Consider the following 27921-nt stretch of genomic DNA (forward strand, 5'->3'; position numbering starts at 1 on the left):
TGACTGCCAAAGCTCCAGAAATGGCATTGTTCCTTGTAGAAGTCTCACAGGATGACAACAGCCTAGTACACACAGATGAATGGCCTCTCATAATGCTGTAACAAGACGTTGGCAGAAATGCTCTCAGTGTACATTGATGCCAGAGATTGGGATACAATAGTGTCCTTTGCGAAATTCTCATGTAACACAGTAAATCAAGACACTACAGCATTCACACCATGCTTTTTACTCCACATTTGTGAGGCAAAAATGACTCTTTTTCCCCACTTTAACTGGGCAATACAAAGGATGATATTGTGAGGTACATTACCACCAGTACAAAGAGGTAAGCCAGATGGCTTTCATACAGAACCTGGATGCCCAGGAGAAAGCGTGAGAGCCCTATAACACCAAGAGAGTGAGATCCAGCCCAGGAGACTTGGTATGGATTTTTACACCTGCATGGGAGTGAGATTATTGTAAAATTTCCTGAAGCCATATAGTATCTCTCATTGCTTATATGACATCACGTACAGGTCAAGGATTTTGATCCTTCATCAAGAAGACAAAACTAAGAGACATCATCCCTGGGCTCCTTATGAAACCCTACAACAGAGCAGTGATGGGGGCCTTCTCATTCAAGGAAACAGAAGATTCACTGAACAATCACGAATCCTCAATGGGATGGGCCACCTTTGATGCTCATAATAGTAAAGTGGATGTGACCACCCAACTAGAATCCACCAGCACTGACATACAGAGGACTCTTTCCTACATTTAGAGCCAGGATTCTGTAATTGGCTCCAATAAGAAATTCTGAAGCAACAGATCTCTGTTTCTCCAGAAGAGTGAGCAATGCCACAACGTGTGCTAGTTGCAGTGTGGTGGAAGGGTTAGTGTTGTTGGCTGGCATGCTGCAGATCATGAGTTTAAACGTGACTACCAGCAATTATTTGTTATAAGGTACTTTTTTATTTTTGACTCAATCACCTTTTTTATCATAATAATAACTGGTTGAAGCCTTTAAATGCCATCTTCAGATGCTATTGATAACATTTGATGAACAGTTTTTTTTTTTTTTTTTTTTTTTTTTTTTTTTTTTTTTTTTTTTTTTTTTTAAGGAACACCAGATATGATTGTATCATAAAAAGTGATTAAGTCAAAAATAAAAAAAATAATACCTTACAGTAAGTCAGTCATCATCTCGGCTAACAAAATGTCATTAATTTTCAGAAATTAATTGTTATCTAGTATGTGTCATTTCTGGAAGGTTCTTGAAATCTCTTATGTTTGTAATTACTGTATATTCTTGGATATTCAGTGTTTGTATAAATAGCAAGACTTTTCATCCAGGAGTTCAGTGGCATCAGTAATAAATGTGGTTTCATTGCTAAGTGTTGTACTTCACAGATGACCCTGCCTTTAGATTTGAACTCATTTGTGGTTACTACATTACATTCACTGTGCTGTTCATATCAGCTCACCTAATTTGTATTTTCTTATCGTCTCGATAACCCTGCAGACAACTGGTCTTCCTGCTACTACACTTCACTAATGCCCATTGTATCTAACTCCAACCTATCCATTTCAGTTTTTAAACTCTACCTGGCCTCAGAAAATATAACAGCTTCAGTTGCCTCGTGTTTTCAGCTTTTTACAGTATAGCAAGGCCATGTTAGGTAATGTTACGAGACCGTATTAATAAATCATTCAGACTGGTGTCCCTGAAACTGTTGAATGCTGCTGCCCGTATTCAGGAACTATATGTTAGTCTGTCCTCTCTATGGATACCCAATGAATGTGATTGTACTTACTGTATGGATATCTTCAACACTGAGGCAAGTAAGTGATGGCATCGCAGCAAGGTCCATGGACCATGGGGGAAAATTTGTTAGACATGATTTTTGTATTTTGTGTGTAACAGCATTATCAATCAATATAGCTGACTATTTTTCAATCTTGAATGTGAGGTAGGGAATGGAATGCAACACTGATTTCTTATCCTTCATTACAAGTTTCAAAAAATACTTTAGAGTGTATGAGCAATGGAATAATATTTTGTTCTGTAATCAGAGACAACCTAATATTTTCAATTGACACATAATTGCATGAAACACATGGTGAGCAGTATTTGTTTGAAACTTCCTGGCAGATTAAAACTGTGTGTCGGACCATAACTCAATTCTGGGACCGAGGTTGAAGTCCTGGTCTGGCACACAGTTTTAATTTGCCAGGAAGTTACATATCGGTGCACAGTAGTGCAATTGCAATAGGTTTCTTCATGCTATTGTCCATAGAAACTTCTCTCAATGACATAAATGAGTTTTAAATTCCAAAAATGTACTGCAGGAAAATAATCCCTATAAACACTGTGCTGTACAATGTGCTCTGCATGAGACACAGCCACAATTGTTGTCACCTGTGCTCTCTGGCCTATCAAGCATGCACCACTGTCCTAGATCTACAGATAAATCACAAAAATCCCCAGATTTACTCCACTTACAAAGGGACACAACCTTTGGGCAGAGAGAGTAGATATGATGGGCAGTACCTGGATGTTGGTCGGAAATGATGGTGTTGAGATTATCAGGCTGAATCCATCAAAAATATCAATAGAACTGGCATATGGCTCTGGCTCATTGCAGAAATCAGCTCATGTGTGGTCAGCTATTCATCCTGAATCCCAAGGCTGCAAAACCAGTAAGTTATGTCTGCTAATAGCAAATTTTGATGACAAATTTCTTTTGATCAAACTTTGCTGTATGGAAAGAGGCAGAGTGTGTTCAGACATTAAAGGAGTTTGATGTTCTAGTCTTATTATACTTTTTTAATCTGTAAAAATCATTGATTATATTATATCTTGTCTTTCCAACAAATTATATCATTTAAATATACCTTTGTCTTTTCAGCGGAACCATTCTCTGTTTGGAAGTGTATGGTCTTCCATGCGAAGAGGACATGGAGGATTTCACAGAGCTCGTTCTCTTAAAGTAAATGCTACACAGATAAAAGTAAGTAAAATGAAAAAAATTGATTTATTACAGATTATCTATAAATTAAAAACAGATCATTAAGATCTCACTTTTCAAGTATTTGGTACAAGATATAATACAGATGCATTCTTCCTAGAATGAAAATCTCAGGGAGGTGTAAGTTTATTGACCTGTAAAATGGATGCCTCTGAAGACTTCTTCTTCTTCTTCCATTGTCTTTTTGATCATTGCTAGGTGTTCTCAACAAACATTAACATTACCCAACATCCTCTAAGTAAATTTTCAAGTTTGTGCTACTTTTTTATCACCGTCCAAACCAATGATGAATTTTTACATAATAAAATAGATACTTGTAAAAAGATGTCTCTGTAAACTATGTAGACTTCAATGAGTGAGTGTCTTGATGTATCTTTACTGACCGTGTGATAGATGTTACAGAACTGACAATGTGAACATTACACAGTGATTGCTTAGTGTCTACGTTTCACATGCTAATAACATTCACTGACCTTTACTTAATGAACACTAAACATAGGCTTTGTACCATACAGACATCATGTACAACTGATTATGAATATTACTTATTGAAAGCTGTATGCAGACTGACTATGGCATGGCCCACAGTTCTTATTTAACCCCTTATGTAGGTATTTCTCATGCATGGTACTCTGCCTCAGTAGGAAGTTTCCTTTAGCTCCCCCTGGTGCAATTGTGCCATGGGCTTCTCTCCCACATTAAAATATTTCTTAGTTGAAATGATAATTAAATGGACACCCTAGCTGCAAAGAGGCATTGATATACTTCATTGGGGACATATTGAAAATAGGTGCCCCGACCAGGACTCGAACCCGGGATCTCCTGCTTACATGGCAGATGCTCTATCCATCTGAGCCACCGAGGGCACAGAGGATAGTGTGCCTGCAGGGACTTATCCCTTGCATGCTCCCCGTGAGATCCAAATTCCCAACATGTCCACACCACTACATTCGTAGCGCGCCTAATAGATGTTTGCCCATCATACTCATTACTCATGGCAGATTAATCTACCAAGTCCTGTAAGAGTTCGGGCATAGCGCGTACATTTGCACAAGAAGGTCAATGGCCGGGAAGACATATTTTAACTATATATGATGGTAGTATCTGTTCCCGAAAGAACAGTTACCGTTGATGACCATGCAGCTTTTGCTAGAATGAAATGATTATTAAATGGACACCCTAGCTGCAAAGAGGCATTGATATACTTCATTGGGGAAATGTTGAAAATGTGTGCCCCGACCGGGGCTCGAACCCAGGATCTCCTGCTTACATGGCAGACACTCTATCCATCTGAGCCACCGAGGGCACAGAGGATAGGGCACCTGCAGGGACTTATCCCTTGCACGCTCCCCGTGAGACCCACATTTCCAACATGTCCACACCACTACATTCGTAATGCTCACTATCCTCTGTGCCCTCAGTGGCTCAGATGGATAGAGCATCTGCCATGTAAACAGGAGATCCTGGGTTCGAGTCCCGGTCAGGCCACACATTTTCAACATGTCCCCAATGAAGTATATCAATGCCTCTTTGCAGCTAGGGTGCCCATTTAATTATCATTTCATTCTGGCAAAAGCTGCATGTTCATCAATGGTAACTGTTCTTTCGGGAACATATACTACCGTCATATATATTTGTTAGTTGATTTTCATATAGGAGCAAAACTAAACAGGATTGGGATGAAATAGAATGTATTAAAGTAGAAACTGGAATGTTATTTTCACATAATTACATATCACTTTCTCTGTGAAATATTTTAAGACATAGTGCTGCCGAGTGAGGAACTTCACATTCTGCACACCAATAAAATGTGTCCTTAGTCTCTTTAAGGCCTCTTGTCATGCATACACCACAACTCATTGTTAATCTTGTCTTTGTTATGGTAAGTAAAAATTCTTGAAAATGCCTGATTGGAAGACGAGTGACTTCTCCTGTTTGAGGTGGACACCTAAGCGATGGCCCCTGTGGGTGGAGAGGATATGGCGAACTATTCCCCAAGATTAATCCTGAAATCAAATGTGACCCTTTTTTTTATACAGAAAGTATGCATTGAATCATGCAACGTACAATAAATGGTGAAAAATCTCCTGATCATATTTTTCAGTCTGCTCCTGGGCATTTAATGGCTTTGCAGCTGAGTGTTGCTTCCATCCACATCTCCCATATTCTTATTGTAATCCATGACAACACATAGCTTTTGGATTAAGTCATTCTTTGAATTTGATTCTTTAGCTGAGTCATCATAGAATGTGCTGACCATTGTAATGACCCTCTTGTTCTTCCATTTGATAAACATCTGCTTTTTTTTCTATATGTTATGACATGTTTCCCATACTTCAGGTTTTAATTTTTATGAAATGCGGGAAGTCCTTTCTGTTTTTCCATATTTTGTGGACAAGATCAGTGTTCTTCCTTGTTAGTTTGATAACCAAATCTGGTTTAGTGTATCAGTTGTTGACATATGTACAATAATCCTTTCGAAGCAAATCATAAGTAAGGTTCAAAACAATTTGACAAGTGCAGGCTTTGAAAAAAAATTAATGGTGGCCCTCAACTATGTACCCTCAGACCCAAAGTTGAAATATTAAAAGTTTTGGCTGGTTTCATTGTCTAGGTGCTTGGAAACGTAGTTGCCACATTACAAGCCAAATACTGCTGAGTCTACAGTATGCAATATGAATATACACATGAATCGAATGATCAAAGGTTCCTATCACTCGGCAACTGCGAATTTGGAATGTAACATAGAAATTTATAAATGAAAGATTGCAATTAAATAAAATTTGCAGGTACTATTTTTAATGACTTTAAATGAGGAGTACAATAGCAGAAATACCTTTAAGAGTTCCGTTTATTACTGCAAAACACTTATTGGTGTCGATGGTCCAGCAATTAAATAAAATATTAGTTGAATAGCAGGGAAAGAATAGATTCCTACTTCATGTAATTAGTTATGAACAACAACATAGCCTGCAAGATATTAACTTCTAAACGCATACTACGTCTTCACTGCAGAAGCCATGGAAATCTCACAAGTGCACAAGTCGGCACTACGAAATATTTCTATACTCCTGCGACCACAGGCAAACTGCTCAACACTCTCCAAGTATTTCCTGTGACTGTCCATCATGCTTTCCCATCCAGCATTCCCCCATGTCCTGTGCCACCCGATGCTCCTCTCCCACTTCCATACAGTCTCTCCATTGACTTCGGTAGTCACCTGTTGTAGTAACAAGTGCTGTGATGGGCTAAAGCGCTCCCACCATGTCTCCAAGCCAACACACACTCACAAGCATATTGAAACACATACAAAATATTGGATTTACATTTAAATAACTTGAAATTAAATAAATATACCTACAGCTGGACCATAAACATGTTCTAACACACATTATTAAATACATAAACAAATTAAATAAACATATATCAAAGGAATAGAAACAAAAGTAGGCCAGTAGCCTAATGTCTCTGTGCTTTCTAAAACACAGTAAATATTTGACCAATTTCTTCATGAATAGTATATATCAGATATAAACAATAACTCGTGTACTATTCAAGTTACATGCCTGTAACTCATACCAATTTAGGTTCACACTAATAGCTTTCTAAAGACACGTCAATCAACAAAATTGGATGAACCATTTAGATTTTGGAAACTTGTTGCTGGGTGCTACTTGTATAATTTACAGTCAGATACTAAACTTTAAACTAATAAAGATATTGAAAATTTGATTACACCATCAGAATTGTTGTGCAAATAACTGTAATGTACATGTTACTTTTTAAGGTTTCATGATTCCTCTGGCTATTATTAATTTCTACATGAACTGTGAAACGTCTGCCATTATGGTTTCACAAAGTCCACCATCTTTGGCACTCCCAACATACAAATCTCCTTCATTGACACAAAGCACGGTCTTCGACACAGTGTAAACATGGAATTTCCAGCCACACCGTCTGCCTGGACCATGCGTTGGGGCCACCCCTCTTGTTCCAGCTACTGTTTGGCGCCACACGGTTGCTGACAGGCCCTGGCTTCCGGAGCAGCCCGTGCGGCCATGCCAACTCTAAACTTAGAATTTTTTCATGGTGCCACAACTCACCCGTTACCTCACACAAGTTATTTTTGCTTTGGGAGAGGTGGTCAAAATATGTGTTCTTACCAGCATAAAAAATAAAAAATGTTGTAACTGATTGAGATTACATTAGTTTGACTGACAAGGGGTACTATCTAGTGGAGGAAACATTATGAAACCTGTCAGTCTGAAACTCATTACTCTCATTATCTACAAGCCACAGAATGCTGCGGACAGATATATCTATTACTCGCTCTGATAATAAGCAGATCATGGACAGATAACCCATCATGCCCACTCATGGGGTTTAAGATATGTATAAGAAGATTTTTATGAATTGTTTAAATACAGAGTAATTACACTGTCAATATTAGCCTAAAAGACACGAAAAATAGAGAATAAAGACACACATTAGTCCATTATTTTGTTTAAGGATAAGCTGTATTTTCAGTGGTATAAATTATTGGTTCCATTTTATTTAGTGAAATTTTTGACATGCACTTTTATCTATAGCATTTCTAATCTACCAAGAATTTTCTGGAAACTCAAATGTTCTGACTGAAGTAACTGGTCAACTAACACATCATTCTATTATAAGTATATATTTTTGGAAACAGACAGAAGTGGGGTGCAAGATAATAATCCTGGATTTTTGAAAGGATGACATTTCAAGATTCAAACATTATAGAATTATTACAATAGCAACAATTTTTAATAAGAATATTTTCTTAACTACACATATTTCTGTAAAGATGAAATATTCATTAGAGAGAAGGAAAGAGACTTTTCAAATAAGGTGTGTCAACCCTAAAACAAACAGTTATCAGTGGATTACAATTTTCATGTGTGTGTGGTTTCATGACTCATAAATTCTGAATATTTCTTTAAATAAAGTGTTTCTGCACCAATTACTTACACTCATTATCAACAGACTGTAAACTACACACCAAATAATAAAGCTTAGAAAATTACAGACCGAATTAGAATTTGGATATTTCATGCCTAAATGCTGTATGTATTAAGTATGTAAAGTTAGAAGAAAAGGAACAAAGATAGGATTTATGTTACGAGTGGTATTATAGCATAGTAATTATGTTATTAGTGGTATTATAGCAAGTGGCACTATTCCATGTACATCTGAGGTGTGGCATCTGCTCACTAATAAACTCCAGAATGAAGCTGCAAATTGCATTAGATCTCAGCATGCTGGAAAAGAGCTCCTTTAATAGCATACTTTACAATATGGTATAGTATATCATAGCTTTCATCTAACTGATGTGTTCAACATGTTATGTGGATTTCAAAATACCTTATGATAATCGCTCACTTTGATGTACGTAATTGGAGGTAATTTTCTGTTGTGGTAACTGTAGGTGCTGGTGGTATCTGAATAATTTTTATATTAAGCAATAGGAAAACTATATTTTGTGCAAATCATAAACATATAATATGAACAGTAAAATTCCTTTTAGATGATGTAAGTAGACACCTTCTATCTACTACGCCAGCATGAAACATTACTTCCTATAAATTTTCTTTGTGTGTGTGTGGAACAGAGCTTCAGTACATTATTGTTCTGTTTTCCAGATGAACCATTTGGATGTGCCTGGCAGAAACCTGAGAAAGGTATTATCTACATTATCATTCCTTTGATATCAAACTCATTTTGTGTTTCTGTTGTAGAAGTTTAAGATGTTTTAAAAGTAATTTTTAATAGTATTGCCATGCCATTGTACCTATTAAAGTATACATGATATCAGTGACAAATACTATGGAGTGTTGTGTTCACTTTAATCATTATTGTGAAAACTCTGCATTTACACTGAACCCAAAACAGTTGTGATTTAGAGGATATAGTTACTTGTAACTACAGAGAAAGAATGATATTGGTATTTTATTCGTCAAAAAGTATGCAGATTTGATTTGTGAATGCAAGTGAAAAGTTTTAGATATTTTCACTTAATCATATTTGTAAAATATTTCTGTAGCCATTCACTTGGCATAATAATTGATTTTGCTTAAGTATTTCTATTGCTTCTCATAATACCAGTGAATAGCAATTCCACTGTGGTCCTTTCTGTTTCATTTGAGTCCTACTATTTGTTTTCTTTGTTGTGAATTTTTCACCCCCCCCCCCCCCCCCCACACACACACACACACACACACACACACAGTCCTCAGTCCTCTAGATTAAATAAAACTCTAGAAGTTAGGATGTGTTAACCAGTGTTCTGTAGCAGCCAAATTGTCAGTTTCCATTATGATACAGACTTAACAATTACAGAAAGCACTGCATCTCTATCTCTTTCATCCAGCAAAGTTGCAATTGTTGCATAATGATAATCACACCTTCATGATTCACATTATAACCATGATCAAGAAAACAATTTCACAGTTTCCATGTTTTAGAGATTTCTCATCAGTTACAGAATTTTCATCACTAATTTCAAGGGATTTTGCCCATCACAAAGTAGTGCATTTTTGTAACTTCCAATTACTTGACTATGTGAATTTCATTCACTCATGAATATTCCCTCTCACAGCTTTTTACAAATTCCAACATTAATTCACTGCTCAATGCACAGGTCTTCACCTGCAGGGCTTTTTTGAAATGGTGGGGGAAAAGTTTGTAGGCAGAGCCACAAAAACAATAAAATAATATTATAGCACTATATCTTGCTCCGATTTCTAAAATGACTAGTCATTTATTTATTTATTATTGATTATTTCACGCATTCCACAGATCGATAAGCACGTGTAGATGCAAAGATGTGAAATGAATCAAAACTTGTATTTTTATTACTGCATGTCATTTACAAGGCATTAATTTACCCACTACTCATTTGCCATAATTTACATACAGAACATACAGATTGTTTGCTATTTCCAGCAAATAACATAATTATCTAAATCTCCATCTGTTTAGATACTCCTCAAGTCACTGAATAATGCATAGTGGCAGGTACCTTGTACCACTATTAGTTATCTCTCTCCTGTTCCACTCACAAATGGATTGAGGGAAAGACGATTGTCTATATGCCTCCATATGAACTCTAATTTCTCTTATCTTGTCCTCACAATACTTAAGTGAAATGTACATTGTTGATAGTAGAACCATTCTGCAGTCAGCCATAAATACTGGTGCTCTAAATTATCTCAATCGTGTTTCATAAAAAGAATGTCATCCTCCCTCTATTTTATTCTCATTTGTTTCCTTGAATCCCCGTTCAGCTTCTTAAACATTTTCTTGGCACTGCTCTTTTTATATCCACTGGCCCTCACTAATAGTTGCTGTAATTTCCAAAAAAGCTAACACTTACATTAGCTTTTGTGCTATAGGAATCTTCAGAGCAAGACTACCATAAAATAAGCAAGATAGATAACAAATTTATGTGTTCATATAATGGAAAGTCATAGATAGAATAACAATGATATGGAAAGGATATATTTCTACTCACCAGAAGAGGCATTGAGTTACTGACAGGCACAATGAAAAAGGCTTTTAAAATATTAAGCTTCCGGACAACGTCCTCCTTCTGAAATAGAAAAAAAACACACACACACACACACACACACACACACACACACACACACACACACACACACGTCCATTGTGTCTGGGTGCTGGATCCTGGCTGCAATAGCATGTGTGTGTGAGATGTGCTTGTGTGAATCTGTGCATGTTTTCTATTTCAGAAGAAGTACTTTGTCTGCAAGCTTAATACTTTAGCAGACTTTTTATAGTGCCTGTTTGTTAATCAAATTTGGGTGTTCATTATTGACAAGTCACAGTGCCTTTGGCCACAACTCCAATGTCACTGCTGTTAGTGAACACCATGACTGCGAGACAGCAATGATAACATGGTTTGCCATTCCAACTAAATTTTATATTTTAAGACAGTTATTATATTTTATAATAATAACCCCTTTTATATATCTTATAGTTGCTTTTGATAAATGTTGCAACATTGTTATTACTTTCTTTTACAATGAAAGGAAAGAAAAAAAATATTTCACATGTTATGCTTTCTGTCTTATACAACATAATGGGCATGTGTTAAATTGGTTCCACAGTTCACATTAATTCCTAGTACATTTTATTATATTTATAGATTTTATTTATGATTGTATGCCTAATACAGACCTTTTTTTTTAAATGTTATATTTGAACTTTAACATGAAAATGGTGTCACACTGGAGTCTCACATCAACCATAATTTGTCTTATATAAAGTAGGCTGCCCTATCAAAGGGCTAGCACTAGACCATGGTATTTTCTCATACACAGGAATCTGAGAGATACTATGTATCAATGTCCTTTTAATGATTATTTTTTTAATTTATTTATATGTGTGTGAAAATATGTGCTGTGTGTAAAACTGTCTCATTTCTTTCTTTCTTAAGTTGAGTGCCCTTCCCAACCTTATTTGAAGGTTTAAGCCAGAATGTATAAAAACTGAGTAATATATGAAAATAAAAATTGATCAGGGTGGAACATCATATTAAATGGATAATAGTTTTGCTTAGAAATTATATTCCATAGATGAATTTCTAAGTACTCCTAGTGAATGAATTTAAATGCAGACTACCTTATCAAAAGTGTCTGAACACACCAATGTAATGTGGAATAAACTACTAAATGTCATGAGAGGTGGTCTTGCCAGTATGGAAGAAGGTGGGGAGTATTCTGTTGTCAGCAGAGAAGCAATGACAGCAGAATGGTTTGCTCAGGAGGGCTCAGTCACTTTGAACGTGGACTCCTCATTAAATGTCACCTGAGAAACAAATCTATCAGGGACATTTCAGTCATTATGAAGCTGCACAAGTTGCTGTTAGTGATGTGATTGTGAAATGGAAATGTGAAGGAAAAACTCCAGCTAAACAGAGAGCAAACAAACATCATATACCGACAAACTGGGACTGTCGAGCCTTGCAGAGTGTGGTTGTAAAATATTTCATGGAAATCAGTGGAAGGACTCACCCTTGAGTACCAAAGTGGTACCAGAAACCCATATAGTACAATGACTGTGTGTATGAAGTTAAAAAGAATGGGGTACACTGGTTGAGTAGCTCCTCATAAACACACATTTCAAAAGTCAGTGCTAAGTGAAGCTTGAGGTGTTGGAAAGAGCATTGCCACTAGACAGTGGATGACTAGAAATGATTGATTTGGAGTGATGACTAATGCTATACCCTGTGACAATCCAATGGAAGGATTTGGGTTTGGTGAATGCCTCGAGACCTGCCATTATGTGTAGTGACAACAGTAAAATACAGAGATGATGCTGGTACAGTATGGGGGTGTTTTTCATGGTCAAGTGTTGTGGCATTCTTGTGCTTAAGAAAACTCTAAATGTGGAAGGCTATGAACACAGCACTGTGTACTGTGTGCAGAAGAGTAACATACCAGAGATGATGATTGTTTATATGAGTATGACAGTGTACCCTGTCATGAAACAGAATTTGTGAGGCAATGGTTTGTGGAAAATAACATTACTGGGAGTAGCTTGCCCAGAGTTCCAACATGAACCCAGTGAAACACCCTTAGTATGTGTTGGGAATGTTGTCTTCACTCCGGGCCTCAGTATCCATCACTACCTTCTGTGGTTTTGGCTGTGAGAAAGAATGGGGTGCCATTACTCTGCAGACATTCAGACACCTCATTGAATGTGTCCCCAGCAGAGTTCAGATTGTCATAAAGGCAACAGGTGGACACTCCCCTTTTTAATGTACACTAATAGGTGTCAGGATTCTTTTGGTCAGATAGTGTAGACTGTGGTTAATGTTAAAGAAAATGCTGCATGTGATAATCATGTATGTGTGTTTCCACTGGGAAAATATCATATTTGTATATCAGTCACCATGTTACACATCTTAGCATGATATCCTAAATATGACCCGAGCTACTTACAAATAATGAAACTGAGCCAAATTGCAGCAGGATCTGAGACTTGCAAATTCCTCTCATCAGCTTTGTAGATACACCAAACAGGATTGATGTTAGATGTTAAATGACACAAATATATTCGTGTCTGTGTAATGTTCATCAAACTACAAATTATTAAAATTTTTATTTCAATATCCACACCTTGTAAACAACAAGAAGTGATGCGACTGTGATTAAAAACAGAAGAACCATCAATTTATTCTTAGTGTGTATGAATACATTCTTCAGAAATAGTGTAACATTTTTCCTAGAGGCACAGACTTTGTTCATTCTTTAAGACAATGAAATGTTGTGCCATAAATGAATATAAAACACAAAAAGGTAAAAATGAAGTTAAGTATTAAAAATGGCATCATCCCTGAAAAATTATTTTGAGTACAGTACCTATATGATGAAAAATGCAAAATTTAATTTACATTTCTATAGTCAAAGTATTCAGGATTTTAGTACTTGTGAAAAATGCTTAGCTTATAATAAAAAAGTATTACATTTCAACAAACTCTTGGCATGACTAACAAGCTGTAATAAAATGAATTGAAGCTGCCAGTTGACTGAGTTACAAAGCTAGTGCATATGTACATCATCTACATCTACAATTGTATCTGCAATTAAATCTACATGCAGTCCACAAGCCACCATATGGTAAATGGCAGAGGGTACCTTGTACCATTACTAGTCACCCTTTCCTGTCCCACTCACAAGTGGAGCAAGGGAGAAATGACATATGAGATCTAATTTTTCTAACCTTTTCCCAATTTCATTACACAAAAAAATTCATTGGCTGCTATATAATCATTTTGCAGTCAGCTGGAAATGACAGTCATGTTTTACAGAATGAATCTTGTGTCCCCTTCAGTGATTCCCATTCAAGTTCACGAAGTTAAACCCAAGCTTTCTTCCTTCCCAAAGTATATTTGTAATACTAGTGTGTTAATCAAACACACAATTCAAAAGTCTAGCAGCAGTCCTCTGAAACACTTTGATTCCTTAATCTGACCTGGTGGGGGTCCCAGACACTTGAGCAGCACTCAAAAATGGATTGTACAACTGTTCTACATGCAGTCTCCTTTACAGTTTCACTTTCCTAGAATTCTGCCAATAAACCAAACTTGACCATTCACCTTCCCTCCTATCGGCCTTATGTAATTGTTACATTTCATATCAATTTGCAATTTTATGCCTAGATATTTAATCTACATGACTATTAAGCAGTACACTACTAATACTGTATTACAGAATTGTTTTTCCTATTCATCTGCATTACCTTACATTTTTCCACATTTAGAACAAGTTGCCTTTCATAACACTAAACACGAGTTCTGTCTTAAGTTATCTGTTTCCTCCTACAGTCCTTCAATGGTAACACTATCCCTTACACTACAGTGTCATCAGCAGTTGCAGATTGCTGCCTGACCTATCCAACAGATCGTTTATGTACAGCATACAGAGAACAATGGCAGTCCTATCACACTTTTCTGAGAGCACTCCCTTCTATACTCGTACCTCTGATGCACACTCACCATTGAGGACAACACACTGAATTCTATTACTTACAAAGTCTTTGAGCCACTTACAGTCTGTAGTGGAGCACTGTGTCAAATGGAAATCTAGAACATAGAATCAGCCTGTTCCCCTTCATCCATGGTTCATTGGATGTGAGAAAAAGTGATACTTTCTAAATCCAGTCTGATCTGTGGACAGAAGCTCTTCTATCTCAAGGAAATTTATTATATCAGAATGTAGAAAATGCTCAAGAATTCTGCAGAAAAGTGATGTTAATGATTTTTGTCTGTAATTTTATGAGTCTGTTCTTTTATGCTACTTATATATATGAGTAGATACAAAAAAAAATCAAATCAAATAAAATAAAATAAAAAAAAGAAGACAGAATTATTTTTAAAAGCTGTGTGTTTTCAAATTGTTTACAAAATGACCTTATCCCCAACAAAATACTCTCCACTACAACTAATACATTAGTACCATGGTGCTTCCACTCTTTGAAACAGTTGTTGTATTCATCTTTAGATATGGTCCACAGCTCTTCCCTCATTTTTTCCTTTACTTCTTCAGTGTTGTAAAATCAATGTCCTTTCATGCCCCTTTTCATGTGTGGAAATAAGAAAAAGATGCACAGAGTCAGGTCAGGCAAGTAAGATATGTTAGGTAGCAGAACCATGCCATTTTTAGCCGAAAACTGTCTAACAGAGATGGCTGTGTGTGCAGGTGTGTTGTCATGGTGAAAGAACCAATCTCCTGTCTGTCACAAATTGAGTATTTTTGACAAACACTGAACTCCAAGATAACTCACTAATCTCTGACAGTTGATCAATTGTCTGTCGATGGTCTGGGAACACAAGCTGTTGTCGAATTTTTTCAATATTTTCATCGATTCGTGCAGTTGATTACATCCAGAATGAGGTTTGTCACCAATTGACATGTCACCATTTTTAAACTGAACAGGCCACTTGTCCACTTGGGTTTTTCCTGTAGCGTCATCTTGGTAAGCTGTTTTCAACATTAATACAGTTTCAGCAGCATTTTTACCAAGTAGAAAACAAAATTTCACAGCTGCACATTGTTCACTTAACTTGCAATCATAAAAAACAAAACAGGAACAAAACAGTGCTAGCAAAAACAATCATTGCAGATGAACAGAACAAGCCAGGTTGAGAACACAGGTGGCACTGAACTGATAATGAGTTGCACTATACACACCTAGCACTATACACACCTAGCAGCAGTAGTGTGTACTACACAAGCTCTGCCCATGGCAATGTTATTTCAGCTTTCTTTGGGTACCACCTCAAGAGAGTTACCTACACTTTTGTGCAATTGTTTGGGACTTTGTACTGGGTGAGAGATTTGCAGTAAATGCAAGCTTAGTAAGGGGCCAATGGCAAAGAGTTGCAGAGACTGGGGCATGTTTATGAATGGAGGCATGTTTACATATGGGGCAGGTTTATGCAGAGGACTTTTCTCAGGAATCATTCTTGCTAGAATGCTACTGGTAATGAAAGATTAGTACTGCCATCTACTGAGAGCTCTCACAAACTTCGCGCCAACAGCTGACTGAATGTCTTAGTGCAAAGGACACATTTGTGTTTTTGTGCAAACTGAGTAAATTTTGTTACTCAAATATCAAAGGTGCTAGGAAGCATACCTTTTAGAATTGAAAATAGATAAATATATATTCAAATCAAACAATGAAAAATCCAGGATGGAATGTAACAATATTATGAAAAGCAAAGTTGCTATTCACCTCATAGCGGAGATGCTGAGTCGCAGATAGCCACAACAAAAAGATTTTCACACTTAAAGCTTTCAGCACACACACACACACACACACACACACACACACACACACACACACACACACACACACACACACACACTCAACTCTCACACACGACTACAGTCTCAGGCAACTGAAACCACACTGTGAGCTGCAGCGCCAGTGCAATTTGCAACTGAGTGGGAGTGAGGAGGAGGCTGGGGTGGGGAGAGAAAGAATAGTATGGTGAAGATGGCAGACAGTGAAATGGTACAGGTTAGGTGTAGGGCACGGGATATGTGGTGAGGAGTGGTTGGGGGGGGGGGGGGGGGGAGAGGAAATAGCGGAAAAGGATAGAAATAACCATCCCCACCAACCTATCCATCCCCCTCCCTGCCCCAGCCTCCTCTTTACCCCCACCCAGTCGCCACTCCCATCAAGCGTATGTGTGTCTATTGTAAATATATGTTCATTTGCATGAGAATATTCTACATTACAAGGTATGTTTGTATAATTTGAAAGCCTGAAAGTTACGACAGTAGTTTTGAAATTAATTCAGTTATGCCAACGGGGCAGATTTACACATTATTTTGCATTGCCATTATAACTGATACCCCAGTCAAGGAAGCTTTAATGCATCATAACTGATACCCCAGTCAAGGAAGCTTTAAGACAACAGCAGTTGGAAAAACAGTTAAAAAATGAAGGCAAAATGGAATAAAAGATAGAAACTGCTAAAAACGTTATTTGAACCTAATGAATCTCACGCAGAAAGAATTAAATGTATGGGGGAAAAGACTGATAAAGGCAAGAATTACTCAAAACAAGAACAAGAAAAAATGAGGACTGACCTACTTATGATATCATTAGTGTTCTATACAAAGGAAGGTTTTCACACAGTAGCTCTCCACCCTCTCCTGTTTTCTGCCATCCTCTTCTGGTCCATGTAATTTCTGCTTCCCTTTATATCATCTATTGTGTTGTATGTCTTCCTTCCTCTCTATCTCCTCACATAAATTTGTCCTTCCAAAGTACCTGTTTGCAAGCACTTCCATCTCAATGAATGTACCATACTGTTCTTATAAATAAAAATGTGTGTGAAATCTTATGGGACTTAACTGCTAAGGTCATCAGTCCCTACATCCTGTTCTTCTTCCTTTATCTTATAACCTGCAGCAGTCTGATGGAGAGGATAAAACTGTCTTCGTATTGACTGCTTGAAGTGATACAACCAATCGCAAAGAAATCAAGAATAGCTCCAGTTGCTTACATGCACAAAGTAGTTGAGGATGACTGTGCCATAGGAAACACTTCAATTTTTGTGTGCATAAATTTCAACTAAGACAGTGATGATGAATAGGCATTTACTTAACATTCAAACTTCTATGCGCCCATATTATGCTAACAGATGGAAATCTGCCAAAAAATTTGTTTACTGGCAGTAAAATTGTTACATTGTGCCACGTTAATTGGACTTTTGTTTACTGCCAATAAAACATATTTTGAAAATTTTAGTAGTGTTTTTTGTCTACTCATCACTGTGTTCTATGATACGTGTAAACGTGCTCTCATAGGTGCAACAGACTGCCCCATACCCAAGGCAAGTTTTGTGCACTCGACTTGAGCCTGTGTCAAATTATTTTGCACTCAGTAGTGTTGAGTTTGAAATATGTATACCAAGTTATACTTTAATAACCATATTGTAAGACTAAGCAATATGAAACAATAAATCTAACCAAAAAATTTTAAGAAATCCAAAAAGAAATCCATTAAAATGTACCCCAATCTCCCCTACAATGTGTAAAACTGAATTGGGATTCCATCTGAACCTGGTGACTTATTTACTTTCAGCTCTTTCAGTTGCTTATCAATGCCAGGAATGCCTATTTTTGCCTATTTGTATGTTCTTCATACAGGAATCTATATGACAGACAAACATGGCATACCTACTTCTGCCTTCTTTTAGCATACCAGACTGGTCAACAAGTGACTGGATAGAAGCCTTTGACATGATAATAACTTTACATAGGACCAGAATTTTCTCTGATTCTTGACAAGATCTTCCACTAACAATGTATACATGAGTGGTGGTGGAAGTAATTGCATGCTTTGTGTATTGATCTTTCTATAGACAATGGACAAATTTCCAGTAACTTTCATCTGGCAACATTTGTGAGTTCTTTTTTGAATCAAGAATGTAACAATCTCTGTTTCCTCAGCATTTTCTGAATTTTACTACTAAACTATGGTGGATCTTTTCCTTCCTTAACCCAGTTTTCCGGCACATACTTCTTCCATTAAGGATACAATGATGAGAGTCCTATCTTGGAAATGTTGCCTTCTTAGGGAATGAAAACATTACCATCCCAGTTCCCACATCACTAGGTGTGGATGTCTTCATAAACCTCAAATGCCTATCAGTGTAACAAAACAGTGGCATAACAAAACACACTTGGAACAAGCTTACTCCTTCCGAATTCAGTTGCTAATTTGAAGTATCATATTTTGTTATATATCTTTTCCTTTCCTGAATGGGTGCTCATTTGTAATCTGTGGCCACTGATTGGTACTTACTCATAGAAGAAGGAAGTCATTGCATCTTGCGTATTGTTTTGTGCATTACTTGACTTGCCTTTAAAAGGAAAAACCAATTAAAATGCTGTTTTTGATGGTTTATTACAGTTGAGAGTTGAGTCATGTGACGAAACACAGTGGAAACATTTTGAAAGCACACAAAAAATGCCACAATTTTTTTTCTGAACCCAAAATGATTTAGAGTGTTAAAAAAACTGTACAGTTTTATGTTGTGCATTATTCTACAGGTTATGCATGAGCAGGAACATGCCATAAATCAATATGCTTGTGCTCCAACAATTGGAATAACTGCAGTAGTTAACATTGCTGGTCTCTGTATATGTGCTGAAGGAAGGTGATAATGCCTTCTTCTGTGTATTTGACTGGACAGTCTTGCATATGGTTTTCTAATGTCTAAACCATATGTTGTGCTTTGCTATTCAATTATTGGTTAAATGCATCTGTAGATAAATGAGTAATACTGTTCTGAGTACAAAATATATTGAAATTGGTGGCATAAATTGTTAGTATTTGTCTGTCACTAGCATCTGTTGAAGTCCTACAATGTTAAAACTAGCTGTGCGGCAGTGTTTGGGGTACAAATTGTGGGTATCACTCAGAATGACAACTATTCTTGCTAACTGGCTGGGGATGACTTGACTGAATATAATTCCTTACTGTCAATCAGACAATGTTGCACATGAGAACATATTGTAATGGCTGGATCAGTTCCTGTCATGTTGAAGCTGGTCACCAAAATTTGTACACTTTTGAACAATTGACAGCACTGGATTCATGGCCAGTTTCTCAGAGAATGTGCATTGCATCCCCAGATGATGTGCAATCTGTTGGAGCTGGTCATGTATAACAAATACATGCACGTCTTCCCATCTTCCTCAGCTGTGAAGGTTGCAACAGGTCCAAGTTTTATTGTGGTGCACAGTGTATTTCTTAATTATAGCCTGTCTTTTATTTCATCTTGTTTTCTTTGTCAAGCTGTACCATGGGAAGCTAGGAGAGGATGTTGTTTGGTGGCCAGTATCCTCTTTCTATAACACAGACTACATGCAGATATTACCTGGGATGTTTATTTCTAAGGATAAGAAATCTACTTAAGCTGGTTGTTGTGTGTTACCAGCTGTCTGTAATAGTCCATGTTAGCCTCACTGCTGGTGAAGTACAATTCCGCTATGTACCCTCTTTTGGTAGCAATGTGCTGCCTGTCTCTGAGCTAGTGGCAGAGCTAACTGCTACTGTGACTCCCACTGGACTCGACCGATGACAGACCCAAACTCACTCGGTGCAATAGACTGTGACAGACTGGACCTCCAGTCCACAGCAGCACTCTAAATACTGGCGGCCAAGAGGGCATTGGTAGTGCATTTCCTGCGAGTCTGTCGTTGGCCTCTATCAATACTCTTGCAACCTCTTTGCTGCCTAGTGTGCTGGCACCAGCTTACACCAGCACATTCCTCCCCCCTCCACAGCCCCATCCCCCCCCCCCCTCCACCCCCTCATCGCTCCCTCTGAAATGCTGCACCATTGTCGTGTAGTGAGGCTGTGAACAACAATCAGGAGGGAAGCAGGATACTGGATGTAGATGTGGACCAAGAGCCATGACTGGGCAGGATGGCATACCCCCGACCATACCCTGCCATCCGGCTTGCGAGGCAACAGAAACATCCTCCATAAAACTGCTGCCAGGGCCCACATCCAGGCCTGAGGGTGTGTGCTGGGGTGATGATGAATGTGGCAAGGGCGATGGCGATGGTGATGGCGATGGCGGGTCCAGGTACATCGGGTTGGCAAGCGGGGATGGCAGGAGCGAGAGCGCATCGTCTATCCGCACTTCCTGGAGTGCCCTGGTGGCACCAGCAGATGGATGCGATGGCTATGGTCCCATGAGGCCGTGAATCTGGGGGAAGAAAAGCAGCAGAATCTCAGAACAAATGACATGTGCGAATTTGGGTCTGGTGACGGTGCTGCCAACCATCAGGACCTGAAATCAAATAAATAGAAGAGCCAATGTGTTCCTGAATCACGCCTCTTTCCCAGTGCCCACAGTTGCCATACACCCTGAAAAGAACAAGATTGCATGGTGCAAAGTGATACTTGCAGACCATTGATGGCGCTGGATGCTGCCATGGGTGAAGCAAGTGTAGCAACATCCGGTGCGGTGGCCATGCAGAAGCTCTGCAGGTGATGGTACATCTCAAGGGTGGGAGTGATAGGAGGCAAGAAAGAGTTGCAGTGCCTGTTCCCATGTCTGGCTGGTGCGAAGCTTGGCTATCTGTTGCTTGAAAGTACGTACAAAGCTTTCTGCTTCTCTGTTGGGAGAGTGTAACGGACCACTTGTTAGATGACGAATGCCATTGCATTCACAAAATTGTTCAAAATCACATGAAGTGAACTGTAGTCCATTGTTCGACACAAGTACTTCTGGCCATGGCCTTGTACGCAAAATATGGAGGACAACGCTTCAATGGTGCTATGTGATGTAGCAGAATTCATAGCACCGCAAATAGGAACTTCCTAAAAGAGTCTACCACTATGAGCCAACGAGTGTTCCAAAGTGGTCCTGCAAAGTCAATGTGCACTCATTGCCATGGCAATTGAGTCTTAGGCCAAGCTTAGAGCTGAGAATTTCTGTGGTGGAGCTGATAGATTCTCCACGCATGCGCAGCATTGTGGCGTCATCTGTTCAATTTCGGCATCCATGCCTTGCCAAGTACAGTGCCGACACACTAACTATTTAGTGCAAACCATACCCCAATTTCTTTGGTGGAGCAACTGCAACACATTCTTTTGCAACACTTCTGGAACTAAGCATACGGGATTGTCCATTGTCATTTTGAACCAGAATCACACCCTGTTGAACTGAAAGGCTATGATGAAGTGCAGAATACTGGTGCACAACTGAGTTCTGGATATTGTTCAATGAACAAGGCCAAGGCATGTGAATGTAATGCAACAAAATCTTGAGGTCTGGGTCTGCTCCCATGGCCTGTGCAATTTTCATGTAGTGCAAGGGAAAATTCAGAGTCTTGTGTATCGATATGGTAACAAGATGCCGCAGATGCATCAAAATCAGAGTCTGGGCCAATTAGAAGGTGAGATAGTGTGTCTGCATTGCCATGCTTTGCCATAGGCCTGTACACAATTTCATACTGATACTGCAAAAGCAACAAAACCCAGTGTTGCAATTTTCGAGCAGTGCATGTAGGATCTGGCTTTGGTGGATGAAACAAGAACTGCAAAGACTTGTGATCTGTCACCAATTAGAACTTGTGACCATACAAATAGTGATGGAATTTTGTCACACCATACACAGTAGCAAGAGCTTCTTTTTCAATTTTAGAGTAACTGCACTGAGTTTGAGTGAGCAACTTTGAGGTAAAAGCGATAGGTCGGTCTTGTGCACCAATTTTGTAGGAAGAAGTGTCAACTTGCAAAACTACTGGCTTAGCAGAGTCAAAATGCACCAAATACCTGTCACTAAGCAAAGCATTTTCGAATTTCTGAAATGTTCTTGACAGTCTTTAGTCCAAACAAGAGGAACATTTTTGTGATGCAAGCAATGCAGTGAAGCTGAGATCCGAGCAGCATTTGGTATGAACCGAATGTAGTCTGTCATCTTGCCTAGTAGTGACTGCAGTTCAGATACATTGCAAGGAGCGGGCAGGTCACAGACTGCAAGCAAATGTGATTGGAGGGGGTACACATCCTGACTGTTCATCACATGACCTAAGTACTGTAGTTCAGTTTGAAAAAAGTCACACTTTTCGAGATGACACTTGAGTCCGGCATCTGCCAACACTCAAAAAAGAGTACGCAGATTGGCAGTGTGTTCTTCTGGAGTACAACTTGAGACAACAATATCATCAAGGTAGTTTGAAAAAAATGGCACTTTTGCAGTCAGCTGTTCTAAGTAGTGTTGAAAAATAGCAGGTGAGGAAGCACTGCTGAAAGGCATACACAAATACTTGAACAGTCCTAAGTGTGTATTTACAACAAACACTTTCTGTGATTATTCTTCCATTGGAATTTGCAAGTAGGCATTACACAAATCTATCTTAGAAGGGTAACGTCCTGCACCAACCCTGTCCATGAGTTCCTCAGGGTGAGGTAATGGATAAGTGTCAACTATTGTCTGTGGGTTGACTGTAGACTTGGAGTCAACACAAATGCAAATGCAGCCAGAAGGCTACAATAGTGGACTTGCCCACTGACTAGCTTGAATGGCAGCAACTACACCATTATCTAGCAATTATTTCAATTCACAGGCTACTTTGTCTCATAAAGCAATTGGAATGGGTCAGGCTCAGAAAACCTTAGGCTGTGCATTGTCTTTCAATGTAACTTGTGCTATGAAGTTATTAGCTTTTCCATATCCTTCTGAAAATAGTTCAGGAAATTCTTTAAGTAAGCTAGCGACAGTGTCTGTTGGGTCACAAATCAATATGGAAAGTACATTGCCTTGGATGCTAAGGCCAAACAAATCAAAGGCATCTAAACCAAAACTTTTCTTACTGTCTCATGATTTTGACACAGTAAAATTCACTGTCCTAGTGTGAGATTTGTAAGTGTCAGGCAAACCACACTGTCCAAGCACTGGAATTTCCAGTCTGTTGTAAACAGTGAGGTGCTTGCTAGATTTAGAAAGGCATTATGAGCATAAATGTTTGTACATGGCATGATTAAGCAAAGTTACTGAGGCACCTGTGTCTAACTGAAAGTTCACACGGCAGCTAGCAATGTGTAATGAGACAAATAGTTTGTTAGAACATTGTTGCATAGCACTAGGGCTAGTATGAGGCACAACCTCAATATTACTTTTGTCAGACCCCATTGTAGGGTTGGAAAACACAATGTTCATTGCACATGCATCAGCCTGTTTTTTCTAGGAGCAGTCAAAATTGGCATTTTTGTGACATTACAAACAAACTGCGTGGACATGGCCTTTTTTCTACACATGTAACACATTGCATTACATGATGTGCAATCCTGTCTTTTATGGTGAGTAAAACATTGAAGGCAAGACTTCACTTCACTAAGTTCACAGGCTTGTTTACCTGTCTACGTGGTTGTCCACGTGGCTGTGTACACTCTCATTGTTGTTGCTGCTTGAGGTGCTCACAAGCAAGGGGTGACTCAGCCCAACTAATCGGGGTCTGGTCAAACTTATCAGCTGCTATGGCATTGGAATCATATTGCTCTAAGATTTGCAACACTTCAAGAAGTGATGGATCAGAGTGCTTCAAGATCTGTTCCCATATTCTACTATCTGGGATATTGAATTTTATAGCATTCCTAATCATTAAGTCACTGTAAAAGTTGCCACAACTACACTTAAATTTACACTTCCTAATCATGTCCGTTAATTCTGTAAACCACTGACGGTATGTCTGCTCTGGCTTTTTCTGCAAATGAAAGAACTGATATGTGGCTGCAGCTACTTGGACATGCTGGTCATAGTATTTGGTTAATGCAGCAATTCCTTCATCATAACTGAGTTCGTTGGGAGACGCATTTGGGAATAGGTTTTGTATCAACCTGAACACTGGGACCCTGCAATCAAAAGAAAGTATTGTAGCTTCACAGTACCTTGAACTCTATGAACTTCACAATGTGCTTGGAACTTCGTCAGGTCATTCCTCTTCAGTGTCCTTAAATTGCCAGAATGTTGGTATGCTGGTTGGCGACACTTGTTGGGCTTGTCGGTCTGTCTGTTGTTGTGCAACTGCCACTGCTTATGCAACCAGAAGTTGTTGTACCGTCATCAGCAAGGCAACAATTTGTCAGTTCTGAAACTGAAAAGCTTGTGTTAGATCCAGCACATTGGCCATCTGCAGCTGAGGTGCATGAGAAGGAAAGGGGGTGGGGTAGCCATGGTTTACGCAATTACATTGTAGCAAAGCATCAAACAAAGCCTCTGAAAAGAGAAATTTGATTAGTTCTGCTGCTCCGCTCCTGGAATACATGCAATAACACAAGAAGAAATTATGAATGACCAGACCTGCAACCTAAAACACAAGATAAACAAGCAAAATCTTCTTCTGAATTATACATCTTGCCATCTGTTATGTCATTTCTTTGTCTCTGTAGAACTGTACCATGGGAAGCAAGAAGAGGATGTTGTTTGGTGGCTGGTAGCCTCTTTCTATAACACAAACTGCACACATATATTAACTGGGTTCTTTATTCCTAGGAATAATAAGTCTACTTAGCTTAAGCTAGTTGTTGTGTGGTGCAAGCTCTCTGTAACAGTATTTCTACATCTACATCTACATCCATACTCCACAAGCCACCTGACGGTGTGTGGCGGAGGGTACCTTGAGTACCTCTATCAGTTCTCCCTTCTATTCCAGTCTCGTATTGTTCGTGGAAAGGAGGATTGTCAGTATGCTTCTGTGTGGGCTCTAATCTCTCTGATTTTATCTTCATGGTCTCTTCGTGAGATATATGTAGGAGGGAGGAATATACTGCTTGACTCTTCGGTGAAGGTATGTTCTCGAAACTTTAACAAAAGCCCGTACCGAGCTACTGAGCGTCTCTCCTGCAGAGTCTTCCACTGGAGTTTATCTATCATCTCCTTACTAAATGATCCTGTAATGAAGCGCGCTGCTGTCTGTTGGATCTCCTCTATCTCTTCTATCAACCCTATCTGGTACGGATCCCACACTGCTGAGCAGTATTCAAGCAGTGGGCAAACAAGTACATGTTAGCTTCACTGCTGGTGAAGTACAGGTCTGCTATGTACACTCTTCTTGTTGGTATGTGCTGCCTGTCTCTGAGCTAGCGGCAGAGCTAACTGCTACTGCGGCTGCCACTGGGCTCAACTGATGACAGACTCGAACTCACTTGCTGCAATAAACTGCAACAGACTGGCCCTCCTGTCCACGGCGGCACTCTAAATACTGGCGGCCGAGAGGGCATTGGCAGTCCATTTCCTGCGAGTCTGTCACTGGCCTCTGTCGATACTCTCACAACCTCTTTGCCGCCTCGTGTGCTGGCGCCAGCTTAAGCTAGCACACTGTCAACATGAGTATCCACCACAACAGACACTGACTTGTGTGAACCAGTATATTTTATGGAAGGTTGAAAAGGATGAGTGATATCTTGTGATTTGGAATTAATTGGAACATTTTGTCAGAACATTTTGTCAGAATGTTAGGTATGAAATTTCACTAATTTAAACACACAGACCAAGCCACTTCCTCAGTCTGGCAACAACAGCATTGCACTCTGGACTATGTTCTGAACAAAAATGTAATAAAGTGCTCTATCCCATCTCCATGGCAATGGGAGAAAACTGTTCTAATGCTGTTGCTCCATTTATTTTTTAATGATAACCTAGTTTCTTGAATTGATTAGCATCTGTAATATATGTTAGTTCTTGTATCAGTATAATTCTGCCTTCTCGGTGTCCCATAGTGCAAAAACAGTAGGCATTGTGGAAAATTATTTTGTATTTACATCAGACTTTACAGTAATGTGAGGCTGTAGAAGCTTTGCACAGTCCATGCCATCTATAAAAATGACCACACATGTGTTACATACAGGGGCTGGACAAAAATACGGAAACACTGCAAGAAATGCATGCTTGGACATATATGCAGATTCTTGGCATGCTGTTGTATTTTATCATGAACTGCACATGTGCAATGCCCTCAATGCATCGCAAGTGCCATTTGTGGTCAGAACAGTGTACTGTGTTGTTGTGAGTGAATTATGCCAGAGCTAAGTAAATTTGAATGTGGGCAAATTGTTCGTGTTTGTATGGTGGGTTCTCCCATAGCAAAGGTGGCCAACGTGTTTGGTGTCTTAAGAGGCACCATACTAAAGACTTATATTGTGTACAGGGAAAGCAGAAAAACACCATTCATCAAGTCACAATGTGGACTAAAGTGTGTGTTGAGCAATTGTCACATGTGGTCACTGAAAAGGATTATAATAAAAAATAAGAGGACTGCTGCAAAAGTCACTGTAGCACTGAAAGTTTCACTTATGAGCCCTGCCAGTAATATAACAACACCAAGGGAGCTCCATATGCTGGGAACTTCAGGGTGAGCCAGAATGCCAAAACCACATATCGGTGATACAAATGCCCGTAACAGGAAACCGTGGTGTCGAAGACATAAAACCTGGACTATGGAGCAATGGAAGAAAGTCACTTGGTCAGATGAGTCTTATTGCAAACTGTTTCTGACTGAGTTTATGTCTGGCGTATGCCATTTCAAGCCTATGATTGAGACAGCTTGCTGCCAAGAGTGAAACATGGTGATGGTTCAGTGATGATTTGGGCAGCCATATCATGGTAATCAATGGTAACCCATGTCAAGGATTATGTGACCATTTCGGCTAATGAGGTCCATCCCATGGTACTATATTTGTTCCCCAATGGTGTTGCTGTGTTCCAAGATGACAGGGGCCCTGTTCACACAGGACTGACTTGTGAGCACGAGGAGGAATTGTTACACTCCCAATGGCAACCACCGTCACCAGATCTCAATATTATTGAGCCTCTGTAGTCTACTTAGGAGAGAAGTTTACATGATCACTATCCACTTCCATCATCGTTATCTGAACTTTCCATTATTTTGCAGAAAGCACGGAATAAGATTCCTTAGAAAATCATACAGGACCTGTATTTACACTACTGGCCATTAAATTTGCTACACCATGAAGATGACATGCTACAGACACAAAATTTAACTGACAGGAAGAAGATCCTGTGATATGCAAATGATTAGCTTTTCAGAGCATTCACATGAGGTTGGCGCTGGTGGCAACACCTACAATGTCCTGACATGAGAAAAGTTTCCAACCGATTTCTCATACACAAACAGCAGTTGACCGGCGTTGCCTGGTGAAACGTTGTTGTGATGCCTCGTGTAAGGAGGAGAAATGTGTACCATCACGTTTCAGACTTTGATAGAGTTCGGATTGTAGCCTATCATGATTGTAGTTTATCGTATCGTGACATTGCTGCTCGCTTTGGTAGAGATCCAATGACTGTTAGCAGAATATGGAATCAATGGGTTCA

At 39.0% G+C, this 27921-nt stretch overlaps 1 protein-coding gene and 2 non-coding genes across 3 annotated transcripts in view; 1 reads left to right on the plus strand and 2 right to left on the minus strand.

Annotated features, from left to right (window-relative positions):
- Positions 1 to 27921, plus strand: part of LOC124721524 (muscle calcium channel subunit alpha-1-like) — an 857532-nt gene that overhangs the window by 780034 nt on the left and 49577 nt on the right. The window contains exons 36-37 of the mRNA XM_047246542.1: positions 2889 to 2990; positions 8672 to 8710. Of these exons, the coding sequence (XP_047102498.1) occupies positions 2889 to 2990; positions 8672 to 8710 (141 nt within the window). The remainder of the gene's footprint in view (positions 1 to 2888; positions 2991 to 8671; positions 8711 to 27921) is intronic.
- Trnat-ugu lies at positions 3800 to 3874 on the minus strand. Its single transcript has one exon. It is a non-coding gene; the product is annotated as a tRNA-Thr (tRNA).
- Positions 4240 to 4314, minus strand: Trnat-ugu. The gene has a single exon. It is a non-coding gene; the product is annotated as a tRNA-Thr (tRNA).

This window comes from Schistocerca piceifrons, chromosome X, assembly GCF_021461385.2.
Source record: "Schistocerca piceifrons isolate TAMUIC-IGC-003096 chromosome X, iqSchPice1.1, whole genome shotgun sequence".
Classification (NCBI taxonomy): domain Eukaryota; kingdom Metazoa; phylum Arthropoda; class Insecta; order Orthoptera; family Acrididae; genus Schistocerca; species Schistocerca piceifrons.